This window comes from Mus musculus, chromosome 6 (genome assembly GCF_000001635.26).
Source record: "Mus musculus strain C57BL/6J chromosome 6, GRCm38.p6 C57BL/6J".
NCBI lineage: Eukaryota > Metazoa > Chordata > Mammalia > Rodentia > Muridae > Mus > Mus musculus.
The window spans coordinates 115,926,072-115,943,167 of record NC_000072.6 but is presented as its reverse complement, the minus strand read 5'-3'; the positions used below and the strand labels follow the sequence as shown (position 1 = coordinate 115,943,167).

Genomic DNA, 17,096 nt, shown 5'->3' with positions numbered 1-17,096 from the left:
ACCATGTGACCTTTGAATGAACTATAGCTAAAACTAGGATGTCACACTTCTGTGCTTCTGTGTCAAATTAATGTGCAATGATCCAGAGTTCCTATCTCTGCCCATATCTATACACACATTCAATGAGGCTTCGTTGATCTCAGTCTTATATCTGTGGTAGCCCTGTGCTGTGAGCTACCACAGGAAGGGTGCTATCGTGATCCCATTGTCATGGGAGCAAGCCCTGGCTAGTGTGTTGGATGCTGAGACCCGTGGTCCAGTCACTCGTTACACAGCCAACATCCAGGCAACCAACTGGTCATCAGCTAGTCCTTCACTTGACCATGGATGCTTGAAGCAGCCTAGCAGAGATGGTCCAGGCTGGATCCCAGTCAGCAGCATCCCCTAGCTAGAAGACCATCCAACATCCCTGGAGCTGGGAGAAATGACATGTGGCTTGTTGTTTTAAACTGTAAATTCTAGGAATGTTTGTCACACAGCACAAGATTGCTACTACATCAGGCCTAGAAAGCCTTCTGTTCCTATCTCTCTCATGTAGGTAAGGTTTGCTCAGGAATGCCACAGCACTGCCTTACAGGTCCCTAACTCTTGCGCTGTGTGGTGGATCAAGGCTGTCTCTGGCACTCAGCCCAACACTAGCACACAGTAGGCCTTCCAGGCTTATTGCGGTGCTATGGCTCCAAGGAATGACCAGAGACCTGCAAATGCCCAGTGCTAGACGGAGAAGGCGCTCCGGGAGGCAAAGAGGCAAACGGGAGCTGGCACACACGGGGGGCCGCAATTTTGATCCATTTGTGGGGCATTTCCAAGAACTGAGAAACGCAGAGACTCTGTGGTGTAAACATTCCCACGAGCTTTGCTGAAACCCTGCTCCCAGGCTGTGCCAGGATGGAGTTTTGTGTTGGGAAGGGAGTTTGGGAAAAACTCAGAGATCTAAAAATTCTCCAAGGGGTTTGCCACTTGACAGGGAGATGATAGCAAGTTAGGGAGGTGCTGGCAGAAGCGTGCCCTCTGCCAGCCTCCTGACTTCTCTGTGGGACCAGGCGGGGGTGGGGGGATGCTGCCTTCCTTCTGGAACCTTCTCCTTCCACTCTAGGACATGCTCCATTTTCAGAGATAAATATGTCGAACTCTGAGATGGTCAGAGGATCCTGTGCCATCAGGACATTGGGACATCGATTTCCTAATCAGTGCATCAGGGTGGAGTGAAACTGCAGCCACTGGCATGTCTGTATAAACCGTATAATTGACATTATACAATTGTATAGATCAGCATCTTCGTCACTTTACACATGAAGAGGCTGAAGTCCAGAAGTTTGGCTCACCCCACACTCAGACCCTATCATCCTGGAAGTCCTCTGTACTAAGGATAAGTGTGGTAATCCCCAAACAGCCATTCTCTCTTGTCGCCAGCCTCCCCTTCAGAACTTCTTTAAGTCGCCCTGGCTGGTGAGGACCCAACTGTCGAGGTAGCCCTAGTGGAGCCAGACCCTGTCTCTTCTTTGACTTAGGGCCCATTTCATGATCCAACAAGACTGCTGCAGCGCCAGTCACTACGATCACATTCCAGCCAACAAGGAAAGCAGAGGAAAGTGCTGGGCCCTTCTGGTCTCTGAATTTCACAGCCCAGAGTTGTATGCTTCCAAGCCATCAGGAGGAGAAGGTGATAGTGGCATGGGGTCAGGCGCTCAGTTTAGAACTTCCTCCGCCCCGCCCCAGCCTCGCCTCCAACCCCCCCGCCCGCCCCCCCCCCCCTCGCTCGGGCCCCTCTTCCTCCTTTCCTGGGTCGTCATCAAGCTCATCTCTGCACCCGCCCCTCCCCCACCGGGGCTGCTGCTGAACCCTGGCCTCATCCCTGGGCAGGGAAGCCTCATGCATTGAACAGCTGCTGCCTGAAGTGCCATTCATACTGATGTCTTCTCGATCCTTCATATACTATTTCTTAGGTTCTAGGTCACAGGTCCACACAGGGCACTACCCCTGAATTGGGGGGAGGGGGGTAGAGGTGATAGAAACTTTGGGAACAGTAAGTTTCTGAACATACAAAGATCAAGAAGTAATTCAAGGGTAGGCAAGATGGCTCAGTGGGGAAAGGCATTTGCTGGCAACCGGATGACCCAAGTTCCATCCCCAGGACCCCTGTGGCAGAAGGGAGCTGACTTCCAAAAGCTGCCCTCTGATGTTCACATTCACACTGTGGCATGCCTGTGTTCCCTCTCCTCTGATAGTTGCAATAAACAAAATGTAATATACTTTTTTTTAACATCAACTCAAAATCAAACAATGGATCTGAGGTGTTTGGGGCAGTGCTCACCGGTGTTGAATCATGTGACTCCACAAAGCCTTGGCTCTGCTCATACTTGTGCACTTTGGACTGCCCATGCCTTCATAGCACACAGTGCCAACAAACTGTCTGAATGACAGCTCAGATTCCAGACTGTTGGATGTTGGAAACTACAGTATTTGGTTTGATTGGCTGATTTGGTTGTACATACAAAGTTTTCTGTGTTATTGGAACAATTAAGAGTTGAGTTGTAGAAAACAAAGACTTTCAACATTTTCTTACCATCACTCCTCGGCATGTAAGGATTAAATTAGTATATTTTGAGGTTGCATTGTGTTAGAATGTTTGATCTTTAAAACTGCTATTTGAATGGCTGACTTGAGTTTCAGATGGAAGTCATTTGCTTCGGAGCTGGGGTGATCTCTTAATTAGGGTCACTTGCTGTGAAGGATGAGGACCTGAGTCTGGGGCCCCAGCACTCATGGAAAAGCTGGGTGTGACCCCATCTGTAACCTCAACTTCTCCACTCTCATATACACAGGTGGTAGCACCTCTATATATACATGGACACACAGGCATATGCACACATGCATGCATACACACATACCACACACACACACTGTTCAGTGAATTTTGGATTAGGATAGTGAAACAATTTCCAGCAATTTCTGAAGTGGCCTAGACATACTTCTTAATGTTATACTATGTATTTATGCGAAGAGGCATTCTCAGCATCAATGATTATAAAATCAAAATATCAGCTCTAAAGAACGTCGTATATGCTGTGTCCTACATCATTAAATATTCAGCTAAGATCATTCCTTGTGAAAAAGCAAGCAGATCCATCTCATTAGAATGCAAATTTATTTTCATCTTTAATCAATTGTAAAATTGCATATATATATCAAAGACTTACTTCACATTAGGTTTCTTTATGATTATCAGTAGATATTTGACTTGTGTTCCTATTTAATTCCCTATATATCTGGGGTCACCCTCAATGTTTCTCAGAGGTAAAGTGACCGTGGGTGGAAACAAATACAGAAATAAAGCCTCCACCAGCTAAGGTGTCTCTCACTTTCAGCTCAGAGCTGTGGCCTGTGTAGTCTAGGGACTTACCCTGGGACTGGCACTGTGTTTCTCTGGGGCACCTCAGGTTACCTGGTAACCCAGGTGTCTCTTTATTGGGGTGACAGCCCTGTCTGACCTGTGATTGGCTGAGTGTGTTGTATGTTCCACAAAGGCTGCTTGCTTGGAGCCTGGCAGGTGACCCTGTGGGGACTCCAGGTCCCAGCTCATGGCAGGAGCTCTTCTGTCTACACTCACAGTGACTGTCGAGGGAGGCTGACAAGAGCATTCTGGTTCTAAAGGGTTATTTTTCCCGGGCAGGAGAAGGCAGGAGTAAAGATGACACCCCACAGGACAAGTGAACTGGGCATGGAGGAGTGAGGGAGGTCAAGGCCAGGCAGCTAAAGTAGCCTTCCAACAGGCACTCCTGGCCCATAAAGCATGAGAGACAACCAGAGGTGTGGCAGCCATGGAATCCCCTTCATCCATGACACCCCGGAGCCTTGTCTAGCACATCCCAGTCCCCACCCCTCAGGGCTGGTCCTGATCCTGTTCCCCTGTTTGCTTTTGGGGAACACATCCTACAGGCTCCTTAACTATGTGGAGTCAACTTTATCTTGTAGTGTGGGAACACATTACAAATGAGGGAGCCCTATATCAGACATAGTGGTTGGCTTAGAGGTGATCAGGTGACCCAGGTCTAGCTAATCAGAAGATGACTCTCCATCTCAGGCCTGTTGATTGACTTAGAGGTAAACAAGTGACTCAGCCCTGGCCAATCAAATGAATCTCTGTCTTAGACATGATGATTGGCTTAAGGATAATCAGGTAACTTAGGTCTGCCCAATAAGAATCTGACCTGTCACCACGATTATAAAGGGAAGGAAAGCCCCTTTCTGGAAGGGTGTCTGGCCCTGGGACTGCTACAGACACCTCTGAGGTTAGGCCTGTGAGTGAAGTCAACACAGAAGAGAGACACAAGGGGTCACAGGTCTGAGCTTTTAATCTAGCCAGCCTGAAGTGGAGGGGAGTGGGGTTTCATGCCTATAAGCCAATAGTCAGCCTCTGTTTCAGCAATTGGGGTGAATTTCTTGTGACCAAATGGAACCTCATCACTGATGGAGAGAGCAAGCAAATAACCCCTTGCTGGCACTCGCCCTTGCCCAACATAGCACCAAAGGGCTTTCATCCCAGACCCTGGCACCCTTTCCTTCTTGGAAGATGGTGTCACTCCACATCTGAGGCTCCATCCCATTCTTTTGCTAAGTGACAGTATCCTAGTAAAGGCAGCTCTGAGCCAAGGTCTAGAATACCAGAGTGTGCCAATGTCTTCAGCATGCCAGGAAGTAGGCTGGCCACATAAGTCCCTTAAATCTCATATAATCCCCTCAAGGGCAGGTCTAAGCTCCTCTTTGCAGATACAGAGGCTTATAGAGGTCACCATCTCTCTATACTGCCTCAAATTGGGTTTCTAAAAATGATGGAGCTGCTCTATCACATTCCCCGGGACTCTGGACTGTTTGTCCCCACACAGTCTAGTCTTTCATAACCAGGGGTCAGGGAAGCGTCCCAGTTTCCATCCATTTTGAAAGAGCTTGAGAGCAACAGACCACCACTGCCACCAAGTGTAGGAGCTGAGCTTTTAATGCCTCTGTCCCCATGCAGAGTTGGGCCTGCTGAGGGCCCAGCTGTGGTTCTATAGAGGAGGGATGCAGACTGAGGCTGCTCAATTCTGGTACCCCATAGTTCCTGTTGGCCTTAAAGCCAAAACCCTCTGGGATAAAGAAAAGACCAAAGGCCAAGGAAAACAGCATATCCAACAAGGGAGCTAAGAACTGGATCCATGAGCATCCTAAGGATGAGGCCTGGTCATGTCTTGCACTGTGTTTCTGAACTCTTCAGAACAAGGGTGGCATCAAGGACTCAGCTGCTCCCTGAAGGTGGGCATATTGGCATGGCTTCTAAAACTCCATACTGGCCTGGAACTGTTGCCACTTGGTTGCTGGTGTAGAAGAGCAAATGTATCCAGAAGCCAAGAGGAAGGGCTGGATCTCCACAGGCCAAGGAGGCTGAGAGACATGAGGCAAGGTTTCCATACTGAAGGGAGGACCTAGGCCTTGCCGGAGACCCCTGGTCTCGATGCTTTCTCAGTCCTAAGGGCTGCAGCTCACGTTGCTGTCACTGTCATTTATCTCTGTAATCCAGCTCTAGCCCTGCACAGGCCTGAAGGCCTGGGTCATTTGCAAAAGCCTACTGAGGCTGAGGGAAATACCTTATCTGAGTGCTTGGGCCCTGCCTAATTCCCAAGCAGTCACTAACAAGCAGAGACCATTAGGATGGTTAATTAATTATATTAGTCGGTGTTACTTGTAACATAACTACCAGCTGTACTCTTTATATACAAAGTGTTTACACACACACATACACACATACACACGCATCACACATATTCCCTCTCTGTGTCTCCCTCCCTCCCTCTCTCCCTCCCCCCTCCCTCCCCTCATCTCTCTGTCTTTGAAGCAGCCATATTCTATCAGGGCCCTGGATTTGGGAGATCCAACTGGGGTGGGGGTGGGGGCAGAGAAAACCAGGGCAGGTATGTAAAACTGCTTATAGATTCCAGCCAGACATGACTGGATCTGCCAGGTTGGGCACCTGAGGACATCCATGTTCCCTTCCATTAATCCCTTCACTCATATATCCACTCAGTCAGTCACTCATTCCTCCCTTCATCCAGCTAGCATTTATTAATCAGCTACTATGTGTTCCATTCTGTCCTAGACATTTAGCCCTAAGCCGGGACACTTGTCATGTTCCTGATAGACAAGCTGAGGGAGGGGTACAGATCCCGCTGGCCCCCCGGGAATTGGGGACTCCAGGTTGAGGATGGTCTTGGTGGATGGATGCCCTTTGTCAAGCTGTCCCCATTGAGTGGGGAGCCTCATTTTGCTTTCATGAATTCATTAAAAACAAAGAAAAGAACACTGAGGGAGCCTGCATGACCTCATCCCAACGGGTGCTGCTCCTGGTGGGGGCTGTGGCTGGGGTGTGTGGGGACAGGAGACTCCTACTTTCAGCCACAGTCTCTGGCCAGGCTTAGGCTGGAGCCACCTGGCTGGTCTCCGTCTTGGAAGCGGTGGCAGAGGCGTCGTCATCTCCCAGTGGATTCTTGCCGCAGCACAGCGTGGTGAGCATACAGTTCCGGAACTGGAAGGCAAGAGGCTCCAGTCAGGACAGGCCCTACCACCTGCCCAGCTTCAGCCTCACCTCCAGCATGTCCCCTCACTAAGCCTGGCTCCCTGGGGGAGCTTGCTAAATGTATGTTGCCCTTCAACCAGAGACGCCAGGTACACAGATAGCACAAGGGGTATTGTCAAGTGGCATTCCATGTGTCCTGTGGATGCGTAGGGCCTTCCGTGAGTGATCTCAATTGATTTGAGAGTTTATGATTTGGCCCTTCCTATAAATAGGAAAACCGAAGTCCACATGGGGAGATATCTGACTCACCCAAGGTCACACAGCTTAAATGGGACAGAACTAGAACTTGAACCCAGAGTCTAGGTTCCAGAGACCACATCCTTTTCTGCAGAGAGACTGTGGCGTTTGACAGTGGTGTAATCCCTGACTTCCTACAAGTAGCATTTCTAGCAATTTCTTCAGCTTTACAGTGAGACCATTCTATTCCCAGACTTGGAACTACTTGATATTTCTGGTTGCTTCTTGAGACAGATTCTCATTGTAGCCCAGGTTGGCTCCCAAATCACTGTATGGCCAAAGATAGCTTTGAATTTCTAATCGACCTACTTCAGTCTCCTGAATGCTGGGATATAGCAGTGTGCTTCACAGCCTGCTTTGGGGAGAGGGGGACACACATCCACTGTTTAGCCCAGGCTGACCTGGAGCTCAAGATCCTCCTGCCTCAGAATTAAGATTACAAATTTGCACTATTGCACCTGACTTCTAGCCTACTTCTAAAGCAGACTTCCAGAACCATTTGGTCGGCTGTATCTCACAGGAGTGGACGGCAGGTCACCCGGAAGACTTACTCCAAGAGCTTGGGGGTTCGCCAGCCTGAGAGCTCACGGGCTGCCAGCAGTCTGAGTGCAATGCCTCCCCTGTCCCATTCTCCCCCTCCCCTTCTCTCCCTCACTCTCCACACGCCCTGCCTCAGCCCAGGCACCTGCTTGTTCAACATGATGTAGATGACCGGGTTATAGATGGAAGAGCTCTTAGCAAAGAAAGCTGGCAGAGTCATGAAGATGGGGCCGAAGTTGGAGCCCTGGTGGGTGAAGATGTAGAAGGCCACACTGGCGTAGGGAAGCCAGCAGATCAGGAAGAAGATGACCATGATGATAACCATGCGGGTGACTTCCTTCTCTGCCTTCTGAGTGGTGGCTGACTCCTGCTGCTGGGCAGCCGCCTGCAGGGACACAGACCTGTGTCTAGCCCATGGCGTCTGTACGAACCCTGGCACCCAGCTCTGCCCACCTGGCTCTGCCCACCCACCCGGCACGAGGCTGGGGCGGCCCCCCTGCTCATACCTCCTTGACTGTGAAGACCAGCTGCCCATAGCAGAAGAAGATGACGATCATAGGAATGGTGAAGTGGACCACGAACATGTAGATGACAAAGGATTCGTTGTTGACCTCAGGCTTGAGTGTGTAGTAGTCAATCCCGCATGAACATTGCATGCCCTCAGGGATGTACCTGATGGTCAGCGCAAGGGATGATAAAACAGGAAGAGAACACACGCCCAGCTGGACATAAGCATGAATGGCTTTTACCTGCTGGCCCCATCACCTAATGAGACTTACTGGTCTCCGCCCTTGGACGATTCTTAAGCTCCCTGCCACTTGACCACGCAGCTCTGCTCCACTAGCCTGCTGCCCTGCCTTCGGTGGTTAAGGGAGTAGGCAGAGAATGCTGGAGAGAGGAGCATTCTCTGAGGCCTTCCCTGGGAATGCTGCACTTTGTGCATGGGATCTCCTAGTAACGGCAATGCTCTCTACAGTAAAGGTGGGCTCGCTGCTGGCATCAGGGCTGTGTGCAGCTTCTAGAAACAAGGATGTTGTGATGATATCTGAGGACGGTGACACTGGGCCACACTCAGAAACCCAAGTGTCCACTGAGTGTGTCTGTAGAGGCCTGCCAAGCCAGGTGGGTGAGGATGAGGAAAGAGGCCAGTGAGGAGTGAGGGGCTCTGACTCAGTGAGGGCCACTGGGTGGGCTCCCGGGGTGGGGAGGACATGAGGACAGAGAATGGAGAGTCTCTGAGGCTCTGTGTACCTCATAGCCTGTCTAGGTGTCCAAACCACTGTCCCAACCTTCTCTTGTCTCATTTAGATATGGTGGCCTGGAGGCTGGATGGGACCCAGTTCCTGGGGCTACAATGTCACCATGCATTTTGGGAAGGTTCAGCCTCTCCAGGGGCTAAGGTCCAAGGTGAGTGAGAGAGAGAGAGGAAGAGAGAGAGAGGCCCACGGCCAGAACTCAACCAAAGAGGATTGTGGTTTGGCCTTGGCTTAGCCGAGGATTAGGGACTCGGCCAAGGTGAAGGGTTGGAATGTCCAGGGTTCTCCTTGTTATGGGTCTCAGACATGGAATAAGACTGATTGGACCATTCAGTCCCTCTCTTCTCCCCTACCTTAGACCTTAGCCTGGGAAAGTCACCAGGATGGTTTTCGGGGGGCAATACCATGTTACATTATGCCTGGAACCAATCCGAGGGCTCTGTGTCCTCAAAGGGAATCCCACAAAGACCTTGCCAGACCCGATACTCAGTGCCATTACCTGGACCAGCCAACGAGTGGGGGAGCAGCACAGGCCAACGCCATGATCCAGGTGAAGACCACACCCATGATAGCGTGATTCTCCCCGAAGCGGAAGTTGCTCATCGGCTTGCAGACCACCACGTAGCGCTCAATGGCCAGGACCACCAGGGACCACAGGGCGATTTCACCTGTAAGGCAGTTAGTAGCCGTCAGTCCTCCAGCTCTAACCTCACCTCAGAGAGAGCAGGCTAGGATGCAAGCTTCTGGTTTGAGGCTTGATCCAAGCCTTAGCGACTGCAGTGAGTTTGGGCTGGCGAGGAGAAAGGGATGGGGTGAAGAACCCGTGTGCCAAAACAGAAGCTCTTCTGTTTGGTTAGAGCTTTAGGCTCATGAGAGACTGCCTCGGAGTGCCTGGAGCTGGGGCTTAGGGCCACACCCTGGCTAGTGTTTTAGCAGGGGAAGAAGATGGGTAAAGAGGGGGCTCCAGACATTAGTCCATATGTCAGCCTCAGAAGCCCAGTGTGGGGAAGGACCACGTAACAAACTTCTGAATAACAGGAGTGCTACCAACAAGAATCCTGGATGGTAGATGTGGCCTGGGTCTGACCCCACAGAGACAAGCTCACCGGCATGGTACCCCAGCTTCTATCCAGAACCTGGGTGTGTGTGTGTGTATGTGTGTGTGTGTGTGTGTGTGTGTGTGTGTGTGTGTGTGTGACCACAGAAGGTAACAGAGATGCCCAACAGTGCTACCAAGGCAGTACCCTGGACACGGGGAGATAAGCAAGCTCGACCCACCCATCACCCTGGCTTTGGGCTTTGCTACACCCACTTCTGTTTCCTCCTGTATCCACTGGAAACATCTCTAGGTCCCAGCCCGGAGACCCTGGCTCTGGTCCTGGCTCTCCCATATCTCTAGATGTGATTTTTGCCTGCTCCCTGCCTCAGTTTTCTCAGCTAAACAGGCTCTGTTGCTTCTCGAAAGAGCCTCATTGACCTTCCAGTTAAGGGAGAGAAAATGTTTGGAAACACCTGGCGTAGCATAGTGGTCCGTGCCTGTGATCACAGCACTTGAGAGGCTGGGGCAGGAGGATGACAAGTTTAAGTACATCCTCAGCTGCAGAATTTAAGGCCAGTCTGGACTGGACTACGTGAGACTGTGCCTCACTCCAAAGATAGGAAAGATAGGAATGAATCCTTTGAGATGCCGGGTGTGTAGTGCACGCACTCTGGTGGAAGCTGACAGGGCTGGCCAGGCAGTGAGATGTACAAGTTTACTGAACCAGTTCTTACCTGGACCAGGGACAGTCCTAAACCTATGTGTCTTTTAGAAAAGACACATAGAAAAAAAAAAGCTAGAGCTCACTCCTGGTGCTCAGTCTGTGTGTGCCCCAGCTCAGCTGCCTCAGAGGACACCCCCACACTCTGTGACTCCTCGGTGAGTCCTTGGCCTCTCTGAACCCATGTTTCTTGCATTGCTCAAGATGAGATAGATGAATGTTCCGTGCCTGCTCTCAACAGCAGCCTAGCTCAGGGTCACAGTGTTTGCCAATGAATAAGCTGGGCCTTTAGATGAGACCAATTAAAGAGACTCAAGTAAGCTGCAGACCCTCCCAGGCCCTTTCGTGGCCCCTTGGCTCCCATGCTACACCCCCCCGCCCCAGTCTCTCTGCTCATACCTCCAAGTGTGGCAAAGAAGCCCTCGAGATTACAGCCTGTGGGCCCAAAGACGAAGTAGCCATGGAGTGATGTGTAGAGGGTGGTGGTGAATCCTCCGAAGACCATGAAGAGGTCAGCCACGGCCAAGTTGAGCAGGATGTAGTTGAGGGGTGTGCGCAGCTTCTTGTGCTGTACGGTGACGTAGAGCGTGAGGAAGTTGATGGGGAAGCCCAGCACGATGAGCAGGAACATGTACGCTGCCAGCATGGAGAACTGCCATGGTTCCGCCAGGTAGTACTGCGGCTGCTCGAAGGGGCTCCGCACCACGCCTGTGACGTTGGAGAAGGGCACATAAAAATTGGGGCCCTCTGTGCCGTTCATGGCTGCGGCTCTCGAGGCTGCCCCACGGGCTCTTCGTAGACAGAGACCAAGGCTGCTTGGCGAGCTCAGCCACTGACGGCTCCCACAGCGCAACTCCAGGCACTGACCCCCCCCAGACCCTTATAAAGTGACCTTCTCTCCCTAAGCCAGAGGCTGATTCAGCATCCGCGAGATATCATACTAACGCTAATCCCACTGCTGCCACCGGGGCCTAATTGGCTTGCAGAGGGGCCAAGGTGACATCGGGTGGAGGCCCTTAGGTAAAGAAAGGAAAGGGTGTCTCATCTTGTCTGCCCCAGAGTCCTCTGGGAATTCCTCCCCATGTCAGTCTGGTGGCCTCAGGCTGCGACTGGAACCTTTGGGCCCTAAATTCACTTCTCCACATGGCTCCAGTTGACAATGTCTCCTCCTGAACTCACCTATCCCATCTCTTCCCAGGAGACCCCCTGACTTATCCAGTCCCCAAGCCCTGACAATGGCTCACTTGACAGATCTGAGCTGTGTGTGCCGTCAGCTCCGTCCATCGCCTCCAGTCTCACACCCCCCGCCCCCCGGCTCAGCGGCTCGATAACTATTTGTTGCGTTCAATTGGAATTTGTTCACTCACATGTACATTAAACATTCATAAGCCAGCCACTTGGGAGATGGAGGAGGCGCCCATAACCCTGTTCGGAGTGCTTCTAGCTTGAGCAAGACTCAGCCCGGGGAGGAGACACATTCCTGTCCAGGGAGGGATGACCATGGGCTATGGAGACGGGATGGCCTGCTGGGTGCAGCAGGACGTGGTCCCTGCATGAGGGAGCAGGCTGCCAGGTTATTCAGGTGAGCATGTGGGGCCTGGAGGCCACGAGGAGGGGCGTAAGAAGTTTTGCCTTACCTAGAAGGCATACAACTTGGAAAAATCTCAGGGGCAGAGAAGATGACCAGGGACCTGGGGCTCTGAGGCTTCAGAACTCTGTAGGCTAAAAGATGATCCTACTGGCCTGCTGGGGACGCCAGTCTGAGGAAGACCAGCACTAGGCCTGGTGTCTGAGGATGTGAGGCCAGCATTTCTGACATGCAGCTGTGATGGCCCCTGTGTAGGATGCTCCAGGATGACTGTCAGGCCGATACGTGTGTGAAACATCCACTGAGTCCCAGAGGAAGAATTTGATTCTGGGGGCCCGAGGGAGACAAAAAACTCTGGATGCAAGAAGCCAGTACCCTGTGAGAAAGATGCTTCTGAGTAGCAGTTACAGGGGTAGACAGGGGACAAAAGAAAAGTCTCTGCTGTGTTGTTACACTGCGCAGTCTTTCCGAGAAGATAAGGTTGAGCTAAGAGCTGATGGTGGGGGAAATGCTATGCCCCTTGCCACATAGGTATCCAGGCAGGACAAAGACCCTGGAGCCTAGGCACGAGGCTAACCAGGGAAGAAGTATTCCTCTCTGAGCCTTGAGGCCCTTAAAGTACTCCCTCGCCTAGTCTCCTCACACTGCACCCGGGATTCCTAGATGTTTGCTTAGAAAAGCAACCCCCTTCCTTCCATGCAGGTGTCTTGTTTGGGAACACAGGGCAGGTATGTGTGTCAGGGCCTGGGAGTTGGCCACTAGCAGTTTAAGGAGCTTGGCTTGGTGATTAAGACCAGCGTTAATGAGGTCAAGGTGGAGGTTCTGATTCTGACCCTGGTGGTCAGCCCCAGATCTACCCTGCCCCCATCCCCAGCTAGCAGTGCCTCAGCAGCCTCTGCAGCCAGCTTGTGCTTGAGACAGCTGGGAAGCTTCATCGTGGTCTCCGCGGGGACACTAGCCATCTCCTAGGCTCTGATGTGAGCCTGCAGGGTGGACTGGGTATACAACAGATAAACACTGGCTGACCCAGGGAGAGAATGGGCAAACAAGGTCACCTCTGGGAGCACTGGCCCTCTCTCACTTGGGTAACAGAGGCAGCCCCACAGGTTGAAAGCCGTCACTGAGCTGAGGGTACAGGGTGTTGGCTCAGTGAGACAAGCTCTGTGTGAGTTAAGAGTATTGTTAGAAGTCATCGGCTGATTGGCGCTGTGTATCTGCACTTACAGAGGCTGAGGCCTAGAGTCTGAAGTGGGTCACCAAGGTCACAGAACTAGCTAGTAACAGCCAGGGTTATAACCACACAGTCTACAGAATTTCATTGCCACCCCACCCCAACTCTGAGTCCCCCATCAAAACATAGTTCTTAGAAGAGGGCTGCCTGTCTCTACCTCATCAAAGCAACAGTCACTAGAGAACAGGGCCTGGGGACTGAGCCATGTGGACTCAGATAGGGCAGTGAGCACCCAAGGCAGATTCTACCCTGTGTCTCTGAGTCACCCCGATACCCTGGAAAGCTCCACTTCCCACTCTGGGCCTCTGTTTGCTGGGTCTGGGGACTCTGGGGCATCACAACCTGTCCCTGCCAGTGCAATCGAGGCTCCATGGCTCCTTGGCATGGCTTGATGTCCCACAGAGGTCCTGGGTCAGTACAGTGGCACTCCTTCCTGACCCCCTGCCTCTGCAGGCTGATAAACCTCATCATCTCGCTCCCTCTCCTTCTCCCTTCAGGTTTCCAAGGAGAGCCAACCCCACCTAGCTCCACATCAGGGCCCAGCCCCACTGCGTGCATTGTTTACTGACTGTGTTGACAACACCCAGACCATTTTGTTGCCCTCCTGCTCATCCACACTCATTTGTGGTTCCAGAATGCCGGCCAGCTGAGCCTGTTTGTCTGTGTGTTCAGCTCTTGGTCCATAGCAGCAGGTATTCAAGATACACTGTCCCCACAGGCTAGGAACCCCCAGCACAGGTGAAGTTTGCAGAGTCTAGTTGACCTGCAGTTTGAGTTCTCTTCAAGTCAGGGGCATTGAAAAGCCCAGTGCTGCACAGGAGTGTGGTCAGTGGAGAACTGTGAGATGCTTGGATGCTGGGGCCCTGAAAAGCTGTCTCTGGAGCTAGCTGTAGCCATGTTGGCCCTTCAGAAGCAGGGGCAGTCACAGGGCATTGAATGGAGGATTAGGGACTGAGTCACCTACGCTAATAGCTCTTAAGCCTCAGAAGGAAAGAGTGTTGCTGGGTCAGCAGACCCCCCCCCCCCTTTCTCCTCACCTGTGGCTTAGTCCTCTTGCTTGTGTCACCACAGCCTAGCTGAGGACGTCAAGGGACGTCACTCCTTTCCTTCCTTACAGGCCTAATGTTTGCTACACATAACATGCTCTTATTAGGTGCTGTGGCGTCTCAGGGCAGCAGACAAATGAACGAGAGAGAAGCAGCAGTTAGCTCCTCGCTGCGCCTGCCCTGCTCAGCCCTGCCTTCAATGTGGAAACGGAGCTAGCAAAGAGGCAGGGCTGAGGAAAGCTAACCCTGAGGCTTGGGGGCTCCTGCCCTCAGTAGTCTTTCAGGAAGAATCTATGGAAGTCTAAGTCTCACAGGAGCCTAGGTGGCCAGGAGGGCACCTGCAGGCCTCAGACAGATAGCCCCAAGGGCCTTGTGGGCAGGCCTATGAGTCTGGTTGGCCGGCATTGAGGAACCACTGTGGGTCCCAGACAGGGAGGGTACAAAATTGCACCTGTGCTCTAGGTAGGTGCTTGAAGTCTGGTGAAGGATGGGGGAGCAGATGGGTTACAGCCTTTCCTGGCGGTGCCTCAGTGCCCCATCACCTCAGCCATGGAAATCCCAGGCCAGGGAAGAGGCATAACAGAGCATGGGGTGTGTGTGTGTTTCAGCAGCTACAGAGGGGAAGGTTAGGAAACAAAGATGCACAAGGACATTCCACTCACTGGTTGTGGCCCAGCCAGTCATCTCCCATCTTCCACTTCCTTACTGTGGATATGACATGTAGCCTCAGGACGCAGGTCCTGACTAGTCTTACCAAGCTGTGTGCTCCAGCAGTCACCTGACCCTGGCCTCTTCCTGCCAAAACTCCAGAAAAAATCCCTGTCCTAACTTCCTCCAGTCAGGGTCACTGAGCTCCATTCATAGATGCTGGCTATAGCTGAGGACGCTGTATTCAAGCTGAAGAAGGGCCTTGTGTGCCGAGTGTGCTGGGCTGAGTCCAGGTAGGGAAGAGATCAGAACATGGCCCACGGCAGTCTGCAAATGAGTGTGGGTGGGTCCAACTTTGGCTCAGCAGTCACTGAGCCTCAGTTTTACTATCTGTAAAAGGGTACCTCTAGAGGCTGCTCAGCCCAGACATGATGATATCCAGCAGCTATTGGAGCTGTGGCCAGGCTCAGCCTCAGGGTCTTGGCTCCCAGCAGGAGTCACCTGAATTTCTGTGATATGCACTGAAAGGATGCATGCCGCCATCTCAGACAGCCCCCCTGCCTCCAGCCAGAAACCATCTGATCTGTCACTGTGATTGACGCCTGTTGGGGAGCTGGCACTGTTTCCTCCCTCACCCCACTTTTTCCCAGCCATATGCAAATGATTTCAGTTCAAGGCACGCGCTAATGGAAATCCTAACACATTAATAAATGTTTAGTGGGAGAGAGAGCATGCATGATCATAAGCAATTAGACACTCGACGGAGGAGTTGTGTTGGCACAACTGTCTGGCTCCCTTCTTCATTCCCCCTTCATCTCCATAGAGGCAGAGGGGGTGGGGAGGGCCTGGACCTTGCCTGGCTCCCTCTTTCATCTCCACAGTGGCAGAGGAAGCCTGGAAGGGCCTGGACCTGGCCTGGCCTCTGCCACTCACTTTGCCCCCATCTCTTCATCCCAGCAGTGGGCATGCTACCACCAGCCTCACATGGACATCTTCAGCATGCCTCCATCTCCCTGCTTCTGCCTGTTAAGAGAGTGGGGGAGGGGTGCTGTGTGCTGTCTGTCCCTGGGCAGTGGCATCAGGAGGACTCTAGGGATTACAAGTCTAGGTGCCCTCATGGCTGGAAGCCCCTGGGCCCTGGAACCTACTGCTCTCCCAGCCATAACCAACACAGGGGTATGCGAAATAGTTTCCCAATGCGTGTGAGTTCTCCTTCCAGATTCTGCCTGAGACCCACAGCGTTCTGTGGATCCCAACTGGAGCCCCCGCGCTTCGTGCCCTGGAGAAAAGGAAAGGGGCCACAAGGCCGAGCACCCGGTGGGAACGCTCCTGGGCTCCAAGCACAAGACTGTCAAGATGGATCCTCATTAAACCAAAATAAACAACAACAAAAACACCCCTGCCCTGCCCCTGCCCATGGTGCCATTTGATTAGATTACATTTTAAGAGCACGTAAAAGCAATGTTCCTTTCGGATCAAATTAGAAACAGGTGCACTTTTGCATAAGGAAATTAAGTTGCAGACAATATGAGGATTTGCTAAAACGCAGACACTGATGAAAACGAGTAGCCCTTTTATTTGTCGTTATTGAGGCAATCTGTTGGCAACGTGTGCACGGTAATGGTCTGACGGATCTACGGACTCCAGCAGGCTGCTATGAACACATGAGCCCTTCTAAAAGTAACAGATTTTTTTTTTTCTTAGAAAATATGTGTGTGTTCTCTTCCCCGTCTCCTGGTGCTATTTACAAGGAATGAAATGCCATAAATAGGAAATCTGTGGTTACACAAGGCAGCCCCCCCCCCCTTTGCAACATACAAACTTCATCTGGGCAGGAGACGTGTTCTGAGGGTTTAATTCCTTCTCCCAACAGTCTGGGGACAGCAAGGAGACCATGGGAGCCGTGGTCCCAGAGGCTGTCGCTGCTCACGGGCCAGTGTCGTCGATACGCCTTCGGCAGTAAGGGCAGCAGGCGTGCTGGAGCACAAGCAGTTCGTAGTCCTCTGAATGGAACATCTGAGGAGAGGCAGACAGCCCGTGATACAGGGAGGCAGGGCCAGCTCAAGCCCTGAGCCTGGCAGGGCTGGGACATGCTGCCCTGAGGCCTGGAGGGCTCTTTATCTGAATGAGGTTCACAGGTAGAGCATCCCTCACTCAGGGGAGTGCAGAGCAGGAACCAG

The 17,096-nt window shown here is 52.1% G+C and overlaps 2 protein-coding genes across 9 annotated transcripts in view, besides 2 other annotated features; both read right to left on the bottom strand.

Annotated features, from left to right (window-relative positions):
* Nucleotides 1-3,129: 3,129 nt before the first annotated feature.
* Nucleotides 3,130-16,414, bottom strand: Rho (rhodopsin). 4 transcript variants are annotated; one of them, XM_006505861.2, is made up of 6 exons: nucleotides 14,931-16,414; nucleotides 10,803-11,111; nucleotides 9,143-9,311; nucleotides 7,894-8,059; nucleotides 7,533-7,772; nucleotides 3,132-6,559 (listed from the first exon to the last, which is right to left on the bottom strand). In XM_006505861.2, exons 1-6 carry the CDS (start codon nucleotides 14,950-14,952, stop codon nucleotides 6,449-6,451), a joined length of 1,017 nt encoding a protein of 338 aa, XP_006505924.1. In that variant the 5' UTR covers nucleotides 14,953-16,414; the 3' UTR covers nucleotides 3,132-6,448. The 4 variants fall into 4 exon arrangements, with proteins under 4 accessions (NP_663358.1, XP_006505924.1, XP_017176982.1 ...); XM_017321493.1 differs by lacking the exon at nucleotides 14,931-16,414 and adding an exon at nucleotides 11,771-14,461; XM_006505860.2 differs by lacking the exon at nucleotides 14,931-16,414 and adding an exon at nucleotides 11,648-11,764.
* Nucleotides 12,737-12,835: a conserved region, noted in NCBI's record as "conserved region; well-conserved RER sequence with enhancer function for the orthologous bovine sequence". NCBI's record gives the evidence for it as "EXISTENCE:sequence alignment evidence [ECO:0000200][PMID:8576239, PMID:24301678]".
* Nucleotides 12,764-12,807: a conserved region, noted in NCBI's record as "conserved region; region of homology to the red/green opsin LCR 37 bp core". NCBI's record gives the evidence for it as "EXISTENCE:sequence alignment evidence [ECO:0000200][PMID:8576239]".
* Nucleotides 16,415-16,468: 54 nt separating the features above from the next.
* Nucleotides 16,469-17,096, bottom strand: part of Ift122 (intraflagellar transport 122) — a 73,321-nt gene continuing 72,693 nt past the window's right edge. For 4 of the 5 annotated variants that reach the window (XM_006506797.2, XM_006506798.2, NM_031177.4 and 1 more), the window contains one exon: nucleotides 16,469-16,932. In XM_006506797.2, the coding sequence (XP_006506860.1) occupies nucleotides 16,843-16,932 (90 nt within the window). In that variant the 3' untranslated portion in view covers nucleotides 16,469-16,842. The remainder of the gene's footprint in view (nucleotides 16,933-17,096) is intronic. The other variant, XM_006506799.4, reaches the window with a different exon arrangement.